Source organism: Nesoenas mayeri, assembly GCF_963082525.1.
Source record: "Nesoenas mayeri genome assembly, contig: SCAFFOLD_112, whole genome shotgun sequence".
In the NCBI taxonomy this organism is placed as follows: Eukaryota; Metazoa; Chordata; class Aves; order Columbiformes; family Columbidae; genus Nesoenas; species Nesoenas mayeri.
In genome coordinates, this window is record NW_027660041.1 from 108,290 (window position 1) to 126,761 (window position 18,472).

The window sequence follows — 18,472 nt, forward strand, 5'->3', positions numbered from 1 at the left end:
CGTGTTTCGCCCCAAACCCCCCCCTGCATGCCTGGGATTCCTTTTAACACAGCCTGGCAAAGGGGACCTGGCCGTACTGGTGTCACTGGTCCCCTCATACTGGTCGTACTGGTGCCACTGCCCCCCCTCTACATCCCCCCCCCCCCCCCCCCCCCCCCCCCCAGCCCAATTTTGGGTCATTTCTTTGTGTTTTCCGCTCATCTACCTCACCTCTTCACCAGCCAGCGAGCTTTGGGGGTGAATTCCCGTGTGTTGGGGGTCGGGGCGTTTTATTTATTTATTTATTTATTTTTACATTATTATAAAGTGCGAAAAATGCCCAAAGTAGAGAAATAAGATCGTGGGGGGGGGGGGAGGGGGGGGGCGCCACACCTAAGATGGCCGCCGAGCTCGCCACTCCCAAGATGGCGCGCTTCCATTGACCGCCTATGAGGAGGAGGGAGGACGCGACCTTCTCAAGATGGCGGCGCTTCCATTGACCCTATGGGGGGGGGGGAGGACGCGCCCTTCCCAAGATGGCGCCCGGCGACCTTCCCAAGATGGCGGCGCGGCGCGGTCAAAATGGCGCCTGAGCCCCGCCCTCTCCCCCGTCACCCCCTTCTCGTTTCCGCGTTTGAATAAAACTTTATCGGGTGAGCGGAGCCGGGCAGGAGCCGCGGCGGCGGCGGCGGCACCGAGGCCGGGCCGGGCCCGGGCGGCGGTAACCGGGAGGTGGCGGTGGAACGGCCGGGAGAGGCCCCAGGCCCGGCCGGTGGCGCCTGCGGCCTAGTCGGGAGGTGGCGGTGGGGGACGCGCAGGCCTCGCGGGGCGCCCGCGGCCTTGTAGGCCTCAAGGAGGGGGGGCACTGGGACCCTATAGGCTCTATAGGGGGGAGAGGGACCCTATAGAGTGGGGCTGGAGCCCTGTAGACCCTTTGCGGGGAGCCCCGGGCCCTGTAGGCTCTTGGGGCCCTATAGGCCCCTTTTTGGGGCCCTATAGGCCTTTGTGGGGGGGATCTCAGGGACCTATAGACTCTTTCGGGGGTGTCGTAGGGCCCTATAGAGCAAGGGGGGGCCCTATAGGCATTTGGGTGAGGCTGTACGAGGGATCTATAGGCTGTTTTGGGGGTGTCACAGGTCTTTTTTTGGGGGGGGGGTCCTATAGTGACCCTATAGACCCTTGTTGGGGGGGTGTCCAGGCCCCTATAGATTGTGCATGTGGGGGTTGTGTCTCCATAGGAGAGGTGAACATATAGGGAAGCATTAAAGGGGAGTGGTGGTGGCTATAGGGGGGCATTTCTATAGGGGGTCACCTATAGAATAGGGTGGGTGTCCATAGGGGTCCAGGGACCTATAGGGTGAGCAAGGTGGATGCACGGGGTTGGGGGGTCTATAGGGGGCAAGGGGGGGGGATGTCTGTAGGGATCCATAGGGATCTGTAGGGATCCATAGGGATCTGTAGGGGTCCATAGGGGTCTGTAGGATCCATAAGGGGCCTCTAGGGGCCCTATAGGGTCCATAGGGGCCATGGCCTCGGTGCCCGTGTACTGCCTGTGCCGCCTGCCCTACGACGTCACCCGCTTCATGATCGAGTGCGACGGCTGCCAGGACTGGTTCCACGGCAGGTGCGACTGGAGGGACTGGGATATACTGGGATATACTGGGAGGGGACTGGGATATACTGGGAGGGACTGGGATATACTGGGAGGGTGCTGGGATGTACTGGGAGGACACTGGGAGGGATTGGGGGACACTTGGAGGGACTGGGAAGGGGTGAGAGGTGATTAGGGGGGACTGGGATATACTGGGAGGACACTGGGAGGGCACTGGGATATACTGGGAGGGCACTGGGATATACTGGGAGGGACTGGGGGGCATTGGGAGGGAACTGGGAGGGTGTGAGAGGGGACAGGAGGGCGCTGGGATATACTGGGAAGACAGTGGGAGGGATTGGGGGGCACTGGGAGGGCGCTGGGATATACTGGGAGGGCGCTGGGATATACTGGGAGGGACTGGGATATAGTGGGAGGGCACTGGGATATACTGGGAGGGACTGGGGGGCATTGGGAGGGAACTGGGAGGGCGTGAGAGGGGACAGGAGGGGACTGGGATATACTGGGAGGACACTGGGAGGGATTGGGGGACACTGGAAGGACTGGGAAGGGGGGGAGAGGGGACTGGGGGGCACTGGGCGGGCACTGGGATATACTGGGAGGACACTGGGAGGGATTGGGGGCCACTGGGAGGGACTGAAAGAGACAGGAGGGAACTGGGGGGTCACTGGGAGGCACTGGGAGGGGATTAAGGGAACTGGGAAGAACTGGGGGCACTGGGAGGGGATCGGGATATACTGGGGGGCACTGGGAGGGAGTGAGGGGGACTGGGAAGGGACAGGAGGGGACTGGGAGGGCACTGGGATATACTGGGGGCACTGGGGGTTACTGGGAGCACTGGGAGGGTTCCTGGTAGTTCCTTGGAGGCACTGGCTGTGTTAGAGCTTTGTACTGGTCCATACTGTTTCATACTGGTGCCTATGGATTCATACTGGTGCCTATGGATTCATACTGGTGCCTATGGATTCATACTGGTCCATACTGGTCTTTACTGGTGCAGCTGCGTGGGGGTGGAGGAGGAGGCGGCTGCCGACATCGACCTGTTCCACTGCCCGACCTGCGCCGTCCTACGCGGCCCCTCCGTCCGTGAGTCACCTATAGCGGCACCTATAGAGCCACCTATAGCGACACCTATAGAGGGACCCACAGCAGGTCCTATAGAGGAACCTACAGCGGGACCCATAGTGGGACCCAGAGCAACAACTATAGCAGGACCCATAGTGGGACCTGTAGGGTGATGTATAGGTGGACCCATAGCGGGAGCTATAGGGGGATGTATAGGTGGACCCATAGCGGGAGCTATAGAGGGATGTATAGGTGGACCCATGGTGGGAACTATAAGGGGATGTATAGGTGGACGTATAGGTAGACCCATAGCGGGACCTATAGGGGGATGTATAGGTAGACCCAGAGCGGAACCTACAGGGGGACGTATAGGTGGACCCAGAGCAGGACCTATAGGGAGATGTATAGGTAGACCCAGAGCAGGACCTATAGGGGGTTGTATGGGTGGACCCAGAGCAGTGCGTGTAGGGGGATATATAGGTGGGACCTATAGGGGGATGTATGGGTGGACCCAAAGCGGGACCTATAGGGGGACCCATAGCGGGGATTGGGGGGGCACTGGGAGTGCTCCCAGTGCCTCCCGCCTGGTGCCCTATAGACCCATATAGACCCAGGGCTGCTTCCCCTCTCTGGCCCCATATGGACCATAGGGGGCCGGGCTGGGGGTGTCTGGGGTACCTATGGGATCCATATGTTCCCCGCAGTGAAGCGGCGCCGGGGGCCCCCGAAGGAGGCGGAGCCAACACGCCCCGCCCGCACAGGCTCCGCCACTTCATCCGCGAGCTGCGCGGCCGCACCTTCCCCAGGTGAGACCTATAGGAACCGCACCTATAGGAACCTATAGGGGCCCTTGGGGATGTATGGCGGGGGGTTACGGGGCTATGGGGGCTCTCAGGGTTTTATAGGCGCGTTTATAGCACCTATAGGGGCTCTAATACCCACTGGATAACCATATAGATGTTTATTAACCCATGGTAGTATCTGTAAGAGTTGAGATATACGCCGTTTAACCTATTATAGGATCTATAGAACCTCAAATACCACCCAGAGAAACACATAGAGATCTCATTAATCCATTAGGGCATCTATAGGAGCTCAAATACCCACCAAAGGACCACACAGGGATCTCGTTAATCCATTATAGTATCTATAGGAGCTTCAAAAGCCACCGGAGGACCACGTAGGGGTGTTACTAACACCCTATAGCATCTATAGGAGCTTGAATGCGCACCAGAGAACCACATGGGAATCTCATTAACCCATTATAGTACCTATAGGAGCTCCAATACCCACCAGAGAACCATATAGGGACCTTATTAATCTATTATAGCGTCTATAGGAGCTTCAATACCCACCAGAGAACCGCATAGGGGTCTTATTAAGCTATTATAGCACCTATAGGAGCTCCAATACCACCAGAGGACCATATAGGGACTTTATTAATTTATTATAGCGTCTATAGGAGCTTCAATACCCACCAAAAAAACACATAGGGATGTTATTAAGCTATTATAGCATCTATAGGAAGTCCAATACCCACCAGAGGATCACATAGGGACCTTATTAATCTATTATAGCGTCTATAGGAGCTTCAATACCCACTAAAACACCACATAAAGATCTTATTAAGCTATTATAGCATCTATAGGAGCTTCAATACCCACCAGAGGACATCATAGGGATCTCATTAAGCCATTATAGCAGCTATAGAACCTCCCCAAAACCCCTGCAGATGCTATAGAACCTCCCCCCCCCCCCGCCTCCAATGTCCCTCCTAGACCTTGGGGGCTCTCTATACGTCCCCTATACGTTGCCCCTATAGTGCCGAGGAGATCCTGCTGCGGCCCAGCGGGTCCCAGCTCACGGTCGAGTACCTGGAGGAGAAAACGTTCAGCGTCCCCATCCTGGTGAACAAGAAAGACGGGCTGGGAATGACCCTCCCGCCCCCCAGCTTCACCCCCCGCGACGTGCAGCACTACGTGGGTGAGTTTGGGGCGAGAAACGGCCATTTCGGGGCTCCTGGGTGGCGTCTGTAGGAGCTTCACCTCCATCCCTGCTTCCCCGGGCCGCCATGGTGAGCGCTGAGGTGATTCTGGCGCCATTTGTTTCCTGAGGTGATTCTGGCGCCATTTTGACCCTGAGGTGATTCAGGCGCCGTCATTTTGAGGCAGTTTGGGGGTCGCTCTGTTTATCAATAATTCCCACATATGTTGCTTTTTGTACATTTTTCTCCATTATATCATGAATTGAGGCAAAACCCCCCAAATTGGTGCTCCTTGAGCTGTCATTTTGTCCCCTGAGGTGGTTTTGGTGCCATTTTGTTCCCTGAGGTGATTTTGGCGCCATTTTGCCCCTGAGGGGATTCAGGCGCCGCCATTTTGAGGCAGTTTGGGGGTCGCTCTGTTAATCAATAATTCCCACATCAGCCACTTCTTGTACATTTTTCTCCATTATATCATGAAATTGAGGCAAAAAAACCCAATATCGGTGCTCCTTGAGCTGTCATTTTGTTTCCTAAGGTGGTTTTGGCGCCATTTTGCCCCTGAGGTGATTCGGGCGCCGCCATTTTGAGGCAGTTTGGGGGTCGCTCTGTTAATCAATAATTCCCACAACAGCCGCTTTTTGTACATTTTTTTTCCGTTATATCGTGAAATCAAGGCTAAAAGCCCCAAAATTGGTTCCCGTGGGGCTACCATGTTGAGCCCTGAGGTGATTTTGGCGCCATTTTGCCCCTGAGGTGATTCAGGCGCCGCCATTTTGAGGCAGTTTGGGGGTTGCTCTGTTTATTAATAGTTACCACATCCGTCACTTTTTGTACATTATTCTCCTTTATATCACAAAATCAAGGCTAAAACCCCCCAAATCGGCGCTCCTCGGGCTGCCATTTTGTTCCCTGAGGTGGTTTTGGTGCCATTTTGTTCCCTGAGGTGATTCAGGCGCCGCCATTTTGAGGCAGTTTGGGGGTCTTTCCGTTTATCGATGATTCCCACATCAATCACTTTTTGTACATTTTTTTTCCCATTATATCATGAAATCGAGCCTAAAAGCCCCCAAACTGGTGCCTCTGGTGCTGCCATTTTGTTCCCTGAGGTGATTTTGGCGCCATTTTGCTTCTTGAGGTGATTTTGGCGCCATTTTGCTCCTTGAGGTGCTTCTGGCGCCATTTTGCTCCTTGAGGTGCTTCTGGCGCCATTTTGTTCCCTGAGGTGATTCTGGCGCCATTTTGCTCCCTGAGGTGCTTCTGGCGCCATTTTGTTCCCTGAGGTGATTCTGGCGCCATTTTGCTCCCTGAGGTGATTCTGGCGCCATTTTGCTTCTTGAGGTGCTTCTGGCGCCATTTTGTTCCCTGAGGTGCTTCTGGCGCCATTTTGCTCCCCGAGGTGCTTCTGGCGCCATTTTGCTCCCTGAGGTGCTTCTGGCGCCATTTTGTCCCCTGAGGTGCTTCTGGCGCCATTTTGCTCCCCGAGGTGATTCTGGCGCCATTTTGCTCCCTGAGGTGATTCAGGCGCCATGTTGTCCACTGAGGTGATTCTGGCGCCATGTTGTCCCCTGAAGTGATTCTGGCGCCATTTCGAGCCCCGAGTCTGTGACCCTATGGCTGATTCTATAGGGTTTGCGTTCCGTAGGGGGGGACAAGGTGATCGAGGTGATCGACGTGGGGCGCCAGGCCGGCTGCAGGATGACGCTGGGGGAGTTCGTCACCTACCTGGGGGGGACGCGCAGGGACCGGGTGCTCAACGTCATCAGCCTGGAGTTCTCCGACACACGGTGGGGCTCCCAGTATGGACCAGTATGGACCAGTGACCCTCCCAGTGTCACTGGTCTCCCCAGCCTGGGGACCCCCCATTAGAACCAGTGTCACCCCCCTCAGGGTCACTGTCACCCCCCTGGGGGCTTCCCAGTGTGTCCCAGTACAAACCAGTATGAACCAGTGACACCCCCGCCCCCCAACTCTAAGGGTCCCCCCCATTTTCAGGGACCCCTCCCCAATCTGGGGGTCACCCACAAGTCTGGGGGTCCCCTCCTTTTCCATAAACCCCCCAAATCTCTCTTCCTCCCCCTCCCCTCTCTCCCAGCCCCTTCTCCCCCATCCCCACCCCTCTGTCCCCAAATTGGGCTCCCCCCCATTTTCAATGACTCCCCCCCAACTCTAAGTGTCCCCCCCATTTTCAGGGACCCCTCCCCAATCTGGGGGTCCACCCCCAAATCTGAGGTCCCCCCCTTTTCCATAAACCCCCCAAATCTTCAGTCCCCCCCATCCCCTCTCTCCCAGCCCCTTCTCCCCCATCCCCCATCCCTCTGCCCCCAAATTGAGGTCCCCCCCATTTTCAGTGACTCCCCTCCAAATCTAAGTGTCCCCCCCATTTTCAGGGACCCCTTATAAATCTGGAGGTCCAACCTCAAGTCTGGGGGTCCCCCCCTTTTCCATAAACCCCCCAAATCTCTCTTCCCCCCCATCCCCTCTCTCCCAGCCCCTTCTCCCCCATCCCCACCCTCTACCCCACCCCTGCTGCTCCCAAACCTTTGGGGGCTCCCCCAACCCCATGGGGGGGTCCCCTAATTTCCGTGCCCCCCTCAATCCAGCCTCTCGAACCTGGTGGAGACCCCGCGCATCGTTCGCAAGCTGTCGTGGGTGGAGAACCTGTGGCCGGGGGAGTCGGCGCGCGAGCGGCCCAGCGTGCAGAAGTATTGCCTGATGGGCGCCCGCGACAGCTACACCGACTTCCACATCGACTTCGGGGCACCTCCGTCTGGTACCACGTGCTCAGGGTGGGTTTGGGGGGGATTCGGGGGATTTGGGGGGATTTGGGGGGTTATCGGGACTCGCGCATCGACCTCGGGGGCAGCTCCGTCTGGTACGTCGTCCTCAAGAGACAGGGATTTGGGGGCTGTGGGGGGGATTTGGGGGACTATGGGGTGGGTTTGGGGGGGATTTGGGGGGCTATGGGGTGTATAGAGGGTGTATAGGGGGGATTTGGGGGGATATGAGGGGATTTGGGGGGTTATCGGGACTCGCGCATCGACCTCGGGGGCAGCTCCGTTTAGTACGTCGTCCTCAAGAGACAGGGATTTGGGGGCTGTGGGGGGGATTTGGGGGCTATAGGGTGTATAGGGGGGATTTGGGGGCTATGGGTGTATAGAGGGTGTATAGGGGGGTTTGGGGGATTTGGGGGGAATTTGGAGGGTTATCGGGACTCGCACATCAACCTCGGGGGCAGCTCCGTCTGGTATGTTGTCCTCAAGATTCGGGGATTTGGGGGCTATGGGGGGATTTGGGGGACTATGGGGTGGGTTTGGGGGGGATTTGGGGGCTATAGGGTGTGCAGAGGAGTGTATGGGGGGATTTGGGGGGCTATGGGGTGGGTTTAGGGGGATTTGGGGTGCTATGGAGGAGTTATTGGGACTCGCACATCGACTTCAGGGCAGCTCCGTGTGGTACCTCGTCCTCAAGATACGGGGATTTGGGGCTATAGGGGGGATCTGGGGGGTATAGGGGGGATTTGGGGGACTATGGGGTGGGTTTGGGGGGGATTTGGGGGCTATAGGGTGTGCAGAGAGTGTATGGGGGGATTTGGGGGGCTATGGGGTGGGTTTAAGGGGAATTTGGGGCGCTATGGGATGTGCAGAGAGTGTATGGGGGGATTTGGGGGCTATGGGATGGGTTTAGGGGGGATTTGGGGGCTATAGGGTGTGCAGAGAGTGTATGGGGGATTTGGGGGGCTATGGGATGGGTTTAAGGGGGATTTGGGGGGCTATGGGGTTTCCAGAGGGTGTATAGTGGGGATTTGGGAGCTATGAGGTGGGTTTAAGGGGATTTGGGGGGCTATGGGGTGTCTATGGGGGGTTTAGGGGGGTTTGGGGGGCTATGTGGTGTGTAGAATGTATATGGGGGGCTACACCCCACACTGGCCCCACATCAGGGCAAGAAAATCTTCAATTTATTTGGTTTTTAGGGAGAAAACTTGGGGGTTTTGGGTGTTTTGGGGGGTTGTGTCACCTGGGGCGTTGCCCCCCACACCCGCCCCACATCTGCCCCACATCTGCCCCACATCTGCCCCACATCAGGGTGAGAAGATCTTCTACCTGGTGCGCCCCACGCCCGCCAACCTGTCTCTATTCGAGGCCTGGAGCAGCTCCCGCAATCAGGGGGAGCTGTTTTTTGGGGACCAGGTGGATCGGTGCTACCGCTGCCCCCTCCGCCAGGGCCAGACCCTCTTCATCCCCACCGGTACGTCTGGGGGGCCCCTCGACCCTCCCAAGCGTTTCCCTCCGTTACAGCACCAAATTGAGGCTAAAAACCCCAAAACTGGTTCGGTTGGTGCCGCCATTTTGAGCCCTGGGGGGATTTTGGCGCCATTTTGACCCTGAGGTGATTTTGGCGCCATTTTGACCCTGAGGTGATTCAGGCGCCGCCATTTTGAGGCAGTTTGGGGGTCGCTCTGTTAATCAGTAATTCCCACATCAGTTGCTCTTTGTGCAAACCTCAAATATTCCAACGTTCTTTAGCTTTAATTTCATGATGTAATGAAGGAAAAACCAAAATTGATTCCCCTGGTGCTGCCATTTTGAGCCCTGAGGTGATTCTGGCGCCATTTTGCCCCTGAGGTGATTCAGGCACCGCCATTTTGAGGCAGTTTGGGGGTCCCTCTGTTTATCAATAATTCCCACATCGGTGCTCTTTGTGCAGAACTCAGATATTCCAAATGCTTTTTAGCTTAATTTCATGATATAATGAAGGAAAAGCCAAAATTGGTTCCCTTGGTGCCGCCATTTTGTCCCCTGAGGGGATTTTGGCGCCATTTTGCCCCTGAGGTGATTCAGGCACCGCCATTTTGAGGCAGTTTGGGGGTCACTTTGTTAATCAATAATTCCCACATCAGTCTTTTTTGTGCATTTTCTTCCATTATATCATGAAATCGAGGACCCCAACCCACCCCCCCATTGATTCACCAGCCCTATATATTCCCTGCCCCATAGGTTGGACTAATCAGCCCTATATGTTCCCTGCCCCATAGGTTGGATTCACGCTGTCCTGACGCCCGTCGACTGTTTGGCTTTCGGGGGGAATTTTTTGCACAGTCTCAATATGAGATGCAGCTCAAGTAGGTGGAGTTTTGATGCTTTTGGGGCATTTTGGGGGGATTTGGGGGTTTTTGGGGGGTGTTGGGAGGGGGTTTTGGGGGCATTCAGGCCCTTCAGCATGAATCATTTTGCACAGTCTCAATATCGAGATGCAGCTCAAGTGGGTGAGAGTTTTGATGCTTTTGGGGGCATTTTGGAGGGATTTGGTGGAATTTTGGGAGGATTTTGTTGGCAATTGGGGCATTTGGGGTGTTTTGTGGGGGATTTGGGGAGATTTTAGGGGAATTTGGGGCCTTCAGAGTGAATTTTTTGCACAGTCTCAGTATCAAGATGCAGCTCAAGTGGGTGGAATTTTGATGGGTTTTGGAGCATTTTGGGGGGACTTGGGACAATTTGGGGGTTTTGGGGAAATTAGGCTGATTTGGGGAGTTTTGTGGGGGATTTGAGGAGATTTTAGGGGAATTTTGGGCCTTCAGGGTGAATTTTTTCCACAGTGTCAATGTCGAGATGCAGCTCAAGTGTGGGGGGGTTGATGCTTCTTGGGCATTTTGGGTGGAAATTTGGGGGGATTTGGGGGTTTTGGGGTGTCGGGAAGGGATTTTTGGGGGTTTTTGCAGTGCTGGGGGGTCCCCAATATTGCCACCCCTCCATTTTTAGGGCGTACGAGCTGGAGCGACGTCTGAGCACGGCGGAAAACTTCAAATTTCCCAATTTCGAGACGATTTGTTGGTACGTGGGGAGGCACCTGCTGGACACGTTCCGAGGTGGGTCCCCAAATTCTGGGGGGGGGGCTTTGGGGGTCACAACCCCATTTTGGGGCATCCTAGACCCATTTTGGGGGTCCCAACCCCAATTTTGAGAGTCTTTAGGGGGGTATTTTGGGGTCCCGGGGTGAATTTTGGGGGGTCCCAGCCCCATTTTTGGGGCTTCCTGTCCCCATTTCTGGGATCCCAGCCCCATATTGGGGGTTCCCATCACCATTTTTGGGGTCACAGCCCCATTTTGGGGGGGGGGTCATGTCCCCATATTTAGGGATCCCAGGTGGAAGTTTGGGGTCCTGGGTGGGTGGGTTTAGGGGGATTTTGGTTTTCTTGGGGGTGGGGGGGGGGGTCCCAGCCACATTTTGGGGGTTCCTGTCCCCATTTTTGGGGGTCCTGTGTGGCTTTTGGGGGTCCCAGGAGCGATTTTGGGGTCCTGGGGGGGTGTATTTATGTCAATTTTGGGATCCCCCCTCATTTTATGGTTATTTTGGGGGTCCCCCCTCATTTTATGGTTCATTCACTATCTCACATCCCCCCCATTTTATGGGTCCCCTACAACCCCACCCCCCATTACCCCCCTTATTCTCTCCAGGGGGGGTCCCCAAATCATTCCCCACCTCAGGGGGGTCCCCAAAATGTTGGGGTCCCCCTAAAACCCCCCCAAAAAACCTTCCCCCCCCCCCAAGGCCTGCGGGAGAACCGACGGCACCCGGCGGCCTATTTGGTACATGGGGCCAAGGCCTTGGTGGCCGCGTTCCGGGCCTGGACCCGAAAAGAGGTACCGGGGGGGTCCCCAACATTTGGGAGGGGTCCCCCACATTTTGGGGGGGGGTCCCTTAATGTTTTGCGGCGTTTTCGGGCATATTTTGGAGGGTTTATGGGGAGATTTTGGGAGGTTACAGAGCGAATAGTGAGGGGATATAGTGGATTTTTGGGGGGGTGATGGTATTTTTTGGGAGGGTTCCCCCACATTTTGGAGGGGCCCCCACACTTTGGGAGGGGTCCCCCACATTTTGGGGGATCCCTGAATTTTTTGGGGGGGGCGTTTGGAGGGTTATGGGGGGACTTTGGGGGGTTACAGGGGGAAGAATGGGGGGATATAGTGGATTTTAGGGGGGTGTGATGGTAATTTTTTGGGGGGGTCCCCAACATTTCGGGGGGGCGCAGGTGGGTGGAGTGGGTTTTAAATGGGGGTCTCCCCAATATTTTTGACACCCCCCCCCAAAATGTGAAGGTTTTGGGGGAGCACGAACACGAGATCCCCGAAACTGTCCGGCCTGGGCAGCTGGTCCGGGAACTGGGAAGGAGATTCGGCTGGTGGAGGTAACTGGGAGGAACTGGGGGCACTGGGATGGGGTGAGGGGCACTGGGAGGGAACTGGGAGGAACTGGGAGTACTGGAGGGACTGGGATGGAATTGGGGGGGACTGGGAGACACTGGGGGGGACTGGGAGGGACTGGGAGGGAACTGGGAGGCACTGGGGGGGACCGGGATGGGGTGAAGGGGACTGGGATGAATTGGGGGAAACTGGGAGACACTGGGGGGGACTGGGAGGGAACTGGGGGGAACTGGGAGGGACTGGGATGGGGTGAAGGGGACTGGGATGGAATTGGGGGACTAGGAGGCACTGGGGGGTCCTGGGATGGGTGAGGGGGACTGGGATGGAATTGGGGGGAACTGGGAGACAGTGGGAGGGACTGGGAGGGAACTGGGAAGCACTGGGAGGAACTGGGGGGGACTGGGATGGGGGTGAGGGGGACTAGGATGGAATTGGGGGGAACTGGGAGACACTGGGAGGGAACTGGGAGGCACTTGGTGGGAGCTGGGATGGAATTGGGGGGAACTGGGAGACACTGGTGGGGACTGGGATGGAACTGGGAGGCACTGCGAGGGGACTGGGATGGAATTGGGGGGGGACTGGGAGGCACTGGGGGGGTCCTGGGATGGAGTGAGAGGGACTGGGATGGAATTGGGGGGAACTGGGAGACACTGGGGGGGACTGGGATGGAACTGGGAGGTACTGGAAGGGTCACTGGGAGGAACTGGGAGTTACTGGGGGAGCTTTGGGGTCACTGGGAGTTACTGGGAGTTACTGGTTTCCCCCAGGAGCTGTTCCAGCAAAGCGCCGGGAAGTCGGGCTCCCCCTACGGGCCCCCCCGGGGGGTCCCACATCCCCCCCAAAAAAAGGGGGGACCCCGAAACCCCCTCCCCACCCCCCACCCTCCCCCCGCCGAGGGGGGGACCCCAAAAAAGCGCCCCCTGGAGGATGATGAGGAGGTGAGACGTTAGTTTCTTCTTTTGAGGGGGTGTGTAGATTTTGGGGGACCCCCCCCTTGAAATTTTGGGGTGTCCCCCTCTCCAGGGTGACCCCCCCAGTTCCAGTGCCGAGGAGACGGAGGCGGATTCTGAGGGGGACCCCGAAATCCTGCTGCCCAATGGGGGCGCACGGTGAGTGGGGGGGAGATTTGGGGGGTCCCAGAGGGATTTTTGGGGGGCCCCACAGGGGATTTTGGGGGGGAGTTGGGATTGGGGGGTCCCAGAGGGGTTTTGGGGGTCTGGGGGGGGTTTGGGGATGTTGGGGGTACTTGGGGGTTTTGGGGGTCCCAGAGGGATTTTGGGAGTCGGGGGGGGGGGGGTTCTATTGGGGGGGGTGGAATGGGAGATTGGGGGTGTCCCAAAGGGGTTTGGAGCCAATTTGGGGGGTCCTGGGTGGATTTTGGGGTCCTCCATGACCCCCCCCCTTTCCCCCCCAGCCCCCAGCGGCTCCAGCCTGGGGGGGGTCGATTTTGGGGTTCCCGCCCCCCCCCATCCCCCCCCCTCATCCCCCTCCAGCCCCCCCTTGGACCCCGAAGATTCAGAGGGGGAGGAGCTACAGATCGACGAGACCCCCCCCAGGAGACCCCCCCGGAGACCCCCCCGTGAGTGGGAACCCCCCAAAATACCCCCCTGAACCCCAAAATACCCCAAATCCCCCCCCAACCCACTTTTAACCCCCTCCTACCCCCCCAATTTTATTATGGGGAGGGCTGGGGTTTCCCCCACCTTGTGCCCCCCCCCCCCTAAATTTTTGGGGTGCCCCCCCAGGGCTCCCCGAAAACTCCCCCGCGCCAAACCCTGTTCCGACCCCCACCGGGTGCGTGAGCCGGGGGGAGGTGGAGTTCGATATCGAGGTACGGGGGGCAAATTTGGGGGGCTGGGGGTTTTGGGGGGCTGGGGGGGTCCATGAGGGTTTGGGGGGGTCCCAGAGGGTTTTGGGGGGCCCTGGGGGTGTTTTTTGGGGGGATTTTGGGGGTGTGTTTTGGGGGGTGATTGAGAGGATTTGGGCAGCAATTGGGGGGATTTTGGGGGTGTTTTGGGAGAGTCCCAGTTATATTTTAGGATCGGGGGGGGGGTGTGCAGAGGGGTTGGGGGAGTCCCCGGGGGTGTCCAATTTTGGGGTTCACTCCGGGTGGGGGGGGTGTCAGATTTTTGGGTCCCCACCCAGGACACTTGAACAACAATGAAATGGGAGGGGATGGGGGTTTTTGGGGGGGATTTGGGGGTTTTTGGGGGGGGTTTTGAGAGGCGCAGGGAGGGTCGGGGGGTTCCTGGGGGGGTCAGATTTTGGGGTGTCCCCCCCCCCAGGAGGATTATACGACGGAGGAAGAGGAGGTGGGGGGCGGCAGCGCCGCGGGGCTGCTGGACCTGCTGAAGGCCAGTCGGCAAGTGGGGGGCGGCGAGTACCCCCAGATCGGGTGAGGGGGGGGGCACGGGGTTTGGGAGGGGGGTCCCCGAGGTGGGGGGGTGGGGGGGGGTGGGGGTGGGGGGGGTCCCCAAGATGTATGTGGGGGTCTGGGGTTTATTTTGAGAGGGGCTTGAGGGAGTTTTGGGGGGATTTGGGAGGGGGGGTTTTAAGGGTTTTGGGGGGTGTTCCTGTTTATTTTGGGGGGGACCCCAGGGGGTGGGGGGGGACTGTGTTTATTTTGGGGGGGGTCTGGGGGGGGGTTTTGGGGGGGTCCCCAGAGGGTGGGGAAGGGGGATTTGGGGGGGGAGGGCTAAGGGTTTGGGAGGGGTCTTTGGGGGTCCCTGGAGGGAATTTGGGGGGGGCTGGGAGTTTTTGGGGGTCCCTCGGTGGGGGGGCTCTGGGGTTTTGGGGGGGGGGGGGTGTTTTGTAGGTAGGGGGATTTTGAGGGGGGGCTGGAGGTTTGGGGGCCTCCTGTTGCCTCAGAATAATTAAGGGAAGGCTGTAAATTTTGGGGGGGGGCAGGGGGGGGGTGTCTAATTTTAACAGGGGGGGTTCACCCAAATTTTGAACCCCCCAAATTTTGAACCCGCCCCAATTTCCCCCCTCAGCGAGGCCCCCCCCGCGTCCCCCAGCACCCGCGAAGCCATCCAGCATGGCCAACCTCCCCGCCGGGACCCCCCCTTTTTTTGGGGGTCCCCCCAGCGACCGCGGCCCCCCCGCAATTCCGGGGGGGGGACCCCGAAGCACCGACAGCGACGACGAAGCTTCTTTAGACGAACAAGACACTTTGGGGGCTTGTTTTAAAGACGCCGAATACAGTGAGTGGAGTTTTAGGGGGTGGGGGGGGTCCCCAAAAATGTGACACCCCCCCGTGAACCCCTTTTTTTATCTGCCCCCCCCAGTTTATCCATCGTTGGAGTCGGATGAGGACGATCCGGCCCTAAAATCGCTCCCCAAAAAGAAGAAGGTCACTGATGACGCACCCTGGAGCCCCAAAGGTTGGGGTGGGGGACCCCGATATTTTGGGGGGGCACCTTAATATTTGGAGGGGGGGAGGATGGGGAGGGGTTTTGGGGGGTACTTGGGGGGGATGTGTCTTGGTTTTGGGGTCCCTAGGGGTGCAGGGGGTTACTGGAGGGGGTTGGGGGGATCCCCAATGTTTTGGGGTCCCTAGGGGTGTAGGGGGTTATTGGGGGGGTTTGGGGGGTACCCAATGTTTTGGGGTCCCTAGGGGTGTAGGGGGTTATTGAGGGGGGCTTGGGGGGATCCCCAATGTTTTGGGGTCCCTAGGGGTGTAGGGGGTTATTGGGGGGGGTTTGGGGAGTCCCCAATGTTTTGGGGTCCCTAGGGGTGTAGGGGGTTATTGAGGGGGGTTTGGGGGGGGTCCTCAGGGATTTAGGGGGGCTGAGGGTTTTAGGGGTGGCTGGGAAGGAAATTTGGGGATTCCCAAAGATTTTGGGGGGTATTTGAGGGGGGGCTGAAACTTTTGGGGGTCCCTGATTGGGGGGCGGGGGGGGTGAGGGTTTTTTGGGGGGGTCCCCAGGGAATTTGGGGGGGCTGAGGGTTTTGGGGGGAGCTGGGTCTTGGTTTTGGGGGTCCCCAAAAATTGAGGCAGGCTGGGGGTTTTGGGGGTTCCCAGGGATTTTGGGGGACATTTTGGGGGGATGAGTTTTTGGGGGGGAGTCCCCAAAGATTTTTGGGGGTCATTTGAAAGGAGGTTGGAGCTTTGGGGGGGTCCCCAGGGGTTTTTGGGGGGCTGGGGGGGTTTGAAGGCGAATTTAGGTTAGGGGACATTTGAGGGGGGCTGAATTTTATGTAACCCCAGAACCTTGATCTTCCCCCCCCCCCAAAATACTTTTGGGAGTCCCCCAAATCGGGGTGTCCCCCCATTTTTTGGGGTGCCCCCCCATGAGTGTTCCCCCCCCCCGTTTTGGCAGCGCGCGTGACCCCCACGCTGCCCCGGCAGAGCCGCCCGGTGCGCGAGGGGACGCGGGTGGCGTCCGTGGAGACCGGGCTGGCGGCCGCTGCCGCCAAACTGGCCCAACTGGTGAGCACTGGGGGGAACTGGGATGGACTGGGGAGCACTGGGAGGGAACTGGGGGCACTGGGAGGGAGTCACTGGGGGGACTGGGATGGACTGGGGAGCACTGGGAGGGAACTGGGGGCACTGGGAGGGAGTGGGGGGGACTGGGATGGACTGGGAGGGAACTGGGAGAGGACTGGGAAGCACTGGGAGGGAACTGGGAAGCACTGGGAGGGAACTGGGGGGGACTGGGAAGCACTGGGAGGGAACTGGGGGCACTGGGAGGGAACTTGAGGGGACTGGGAAGCACTGGGAGGGACTGGGAGGGAACTGGGGGCACTGAGAGGGAGTTGGGGGGACTGGGAAGCACTGGGAGGGAACTGGGAAGCACTGGGAGGGAACTGGGGGCACTGGGAGGGAACTAGAAGGGACTGGGAGGTACTGGGGAAGCTTTGGGGGTTACTGGGAGTTACTGGGGGAACTTTGGGGTTAGTGGGAGGTACCGGGGGAACTTTGGGGTCACTGGGAGTTACTGGGGGTCACTGGGAGTTACTGGGGAAACTTTGGGGGTCCCTGGGAGTTACTGGAGGGAGCTTTGGGGGTTACTGGGAGTCACTGGGAGTTACTGGGGGAGCTTTGGGGGTCACTGGGAGTTACTGGGGAAGCTTTGGGGGTTACTGGGAGTCACTGGGAAGCTTTGGGGGTTACTGGGGGTTACTGGGGGGAGCTTTGGGGGTCACTGGGAGTTACTGGGGGGAACTTTGGGGGTCACTGTGGGGTTTTGGGGTTCAGGGTGGATTTGGAGGTGCGGGGGGGTGGTTCGGGGGAGTTTTGAGTGGTGGTTTGGGGCTATTCAAAGGGTTTTTTGGGGGGGGTCGGGGGCTTTTTGGGGTGTCCTAAAGGTTGTATTTTTGGGGTGTCCCCCCCCTCCCAGGAGCACCGGAAGCTGCAGCGGCGAAAGGGTCCGGCCAAGCGCCGCCCACCCCCGTCCCCCCCATCGCCCCCCCCCGAGGAGGATGAGGAGGACGAAGAGGATGAAGACGAAGAGGACGACCCCCCCCAACCCCAGGGGGACCCCGAAACGGCGCTTGGCGGGGGGGGGAATAGGGGAAGGGGACGCAGACCCCCCCCCGCCCCAAGAACCCCCTTACCCCCCCAGTTTGGCGGATCACGAGTACACGGCCCGTCCCGCGGGGGGTGCCGGGGGGGGCGGGCGGGGGGGGCGGGACCCCCGTTTTTGGAGTGACCCGTGCGCCCACCCCCATGGCCCCCGGCGTGTTCCTCAACCAGCGCCGCCCCCCCCACGCCACGCCCACCGCCGCCCAGGGTAAGTTTGGAGGGGGTGGGGATTTTTAGGGTGTGCACCCCACACCCTAAAATAACCCAAAATTGACGGAAAACCCCGTTTTTTGCAGGAAAACGCCCCAAAAAGGGCCTGGCCACGGCCAAGCAGCGCCTGGGCAGGATCCTCAAGATCCATCGCAACGGGAAGCTGTTGCTTTAAGGAGGGGGTGTGGCCGTGCCAGGCCACGCCCCATGGAGGCGTGGCTTGATACACTCCACGCCCCCTTCCCATTCCCTTGACTTGACATGCTGCGGGGAGGGGGCGTGGCTAAGCGAAACCACGCCCCCAAACGGTTCAGCCCCGCAGGGGGCGGAGTTTGCTGAAGGCCACGCCCCCACCGCAACGAGCTCCTCAGGGAGAGGGCGTGGCCAAAAGTTGCGCCCTCAAGGGGAGGAGCTGCCGCCAGGCCACGCCCACCCCCGGGATGCTTGTCCCTGCGGCTTCTCATTGGCTGCCGCCACACCGGAGGGGGCGGGACTTTCTCTCCCATTGGTTGCTGTGAAGAGAGTAGGCGATTGGGGGAGCCCCTGGACTGGAGAAGGGGCGGAGCTTCCTCTGATTGGTCCTCCATGGAGGGTTTGTTTTTTTTTTAACCCCCCCCCCAAGTCTTCAGGTTGATTGGCAGGGGGCGGGGCCGCTTCCCATTGGCTGCCTCCCCGGGTTTGTAGGCGTGTCCAGAGGCCGCGTTCCCGCCCCCACTTTTGTATTTGTTAGAATAATAAACACAAAAAAGAGATAAAAAGCCCAAATTTACTGATAATTAAGAAGGGACCCAGGCGTCCGAGGGGAGTCACGTGACCGCCATCAACACTCTCCCGCCGACTCTCGCGAGAGTTCACTCCCTCAGCCGCCGAACTCTCGCGAGAGTTCACTCCCTCAG

General features: G+C 58.7%; 1 protein-coding gene across 1 annotated transcript; it reads left to right on the forward strand.

Annotated features, from left to right (window-relative positions):
* The first annotated feature begins 1,402 nt into the window (after positions 1-1,402).
* On the forward strand, positions 1,403-18,271 carry PHF8 (PHD finger protein 8). Its single transcript, XM_080364392.1, is given in 27 exon segments — positions 1,403-1,603; positions 2,592-2,677; positions 3,361-3,462; positions 4,435-4,469; positions 4,471-4,639; positions 6,283-6,424; positions 7,241-7,392; positions 7,395-7,426; positions 8,723-8,885; positions 9,673-9,741; positions 9,744-9,759; positions 10,397-10,503; positions 11,187-11,278; positions 11,735-11,798; positions 11,801-11,823; positions 12,736-12,784; positions 12,911-12,948; positions 13,333-13,418; positions 13,585-13,645; positions 13,647-13,670; positions 14,125-14,234; positions 14,831-15,042; positions 15,127-15,222; positions 16,162-16,271; positions 17,182-17,424; positions 17,427-17,574; positions 17,663-18,271. Coding segments are annotated over 27 exon segments (2,616 nt in total). The 5' UTR covers positions 1,403-1,505; the 3' UTR covers positions 17,752-18,271.
* The last annotated feature ends 201 nt before the right edge of the window (positions 18,272-18,472 follow it).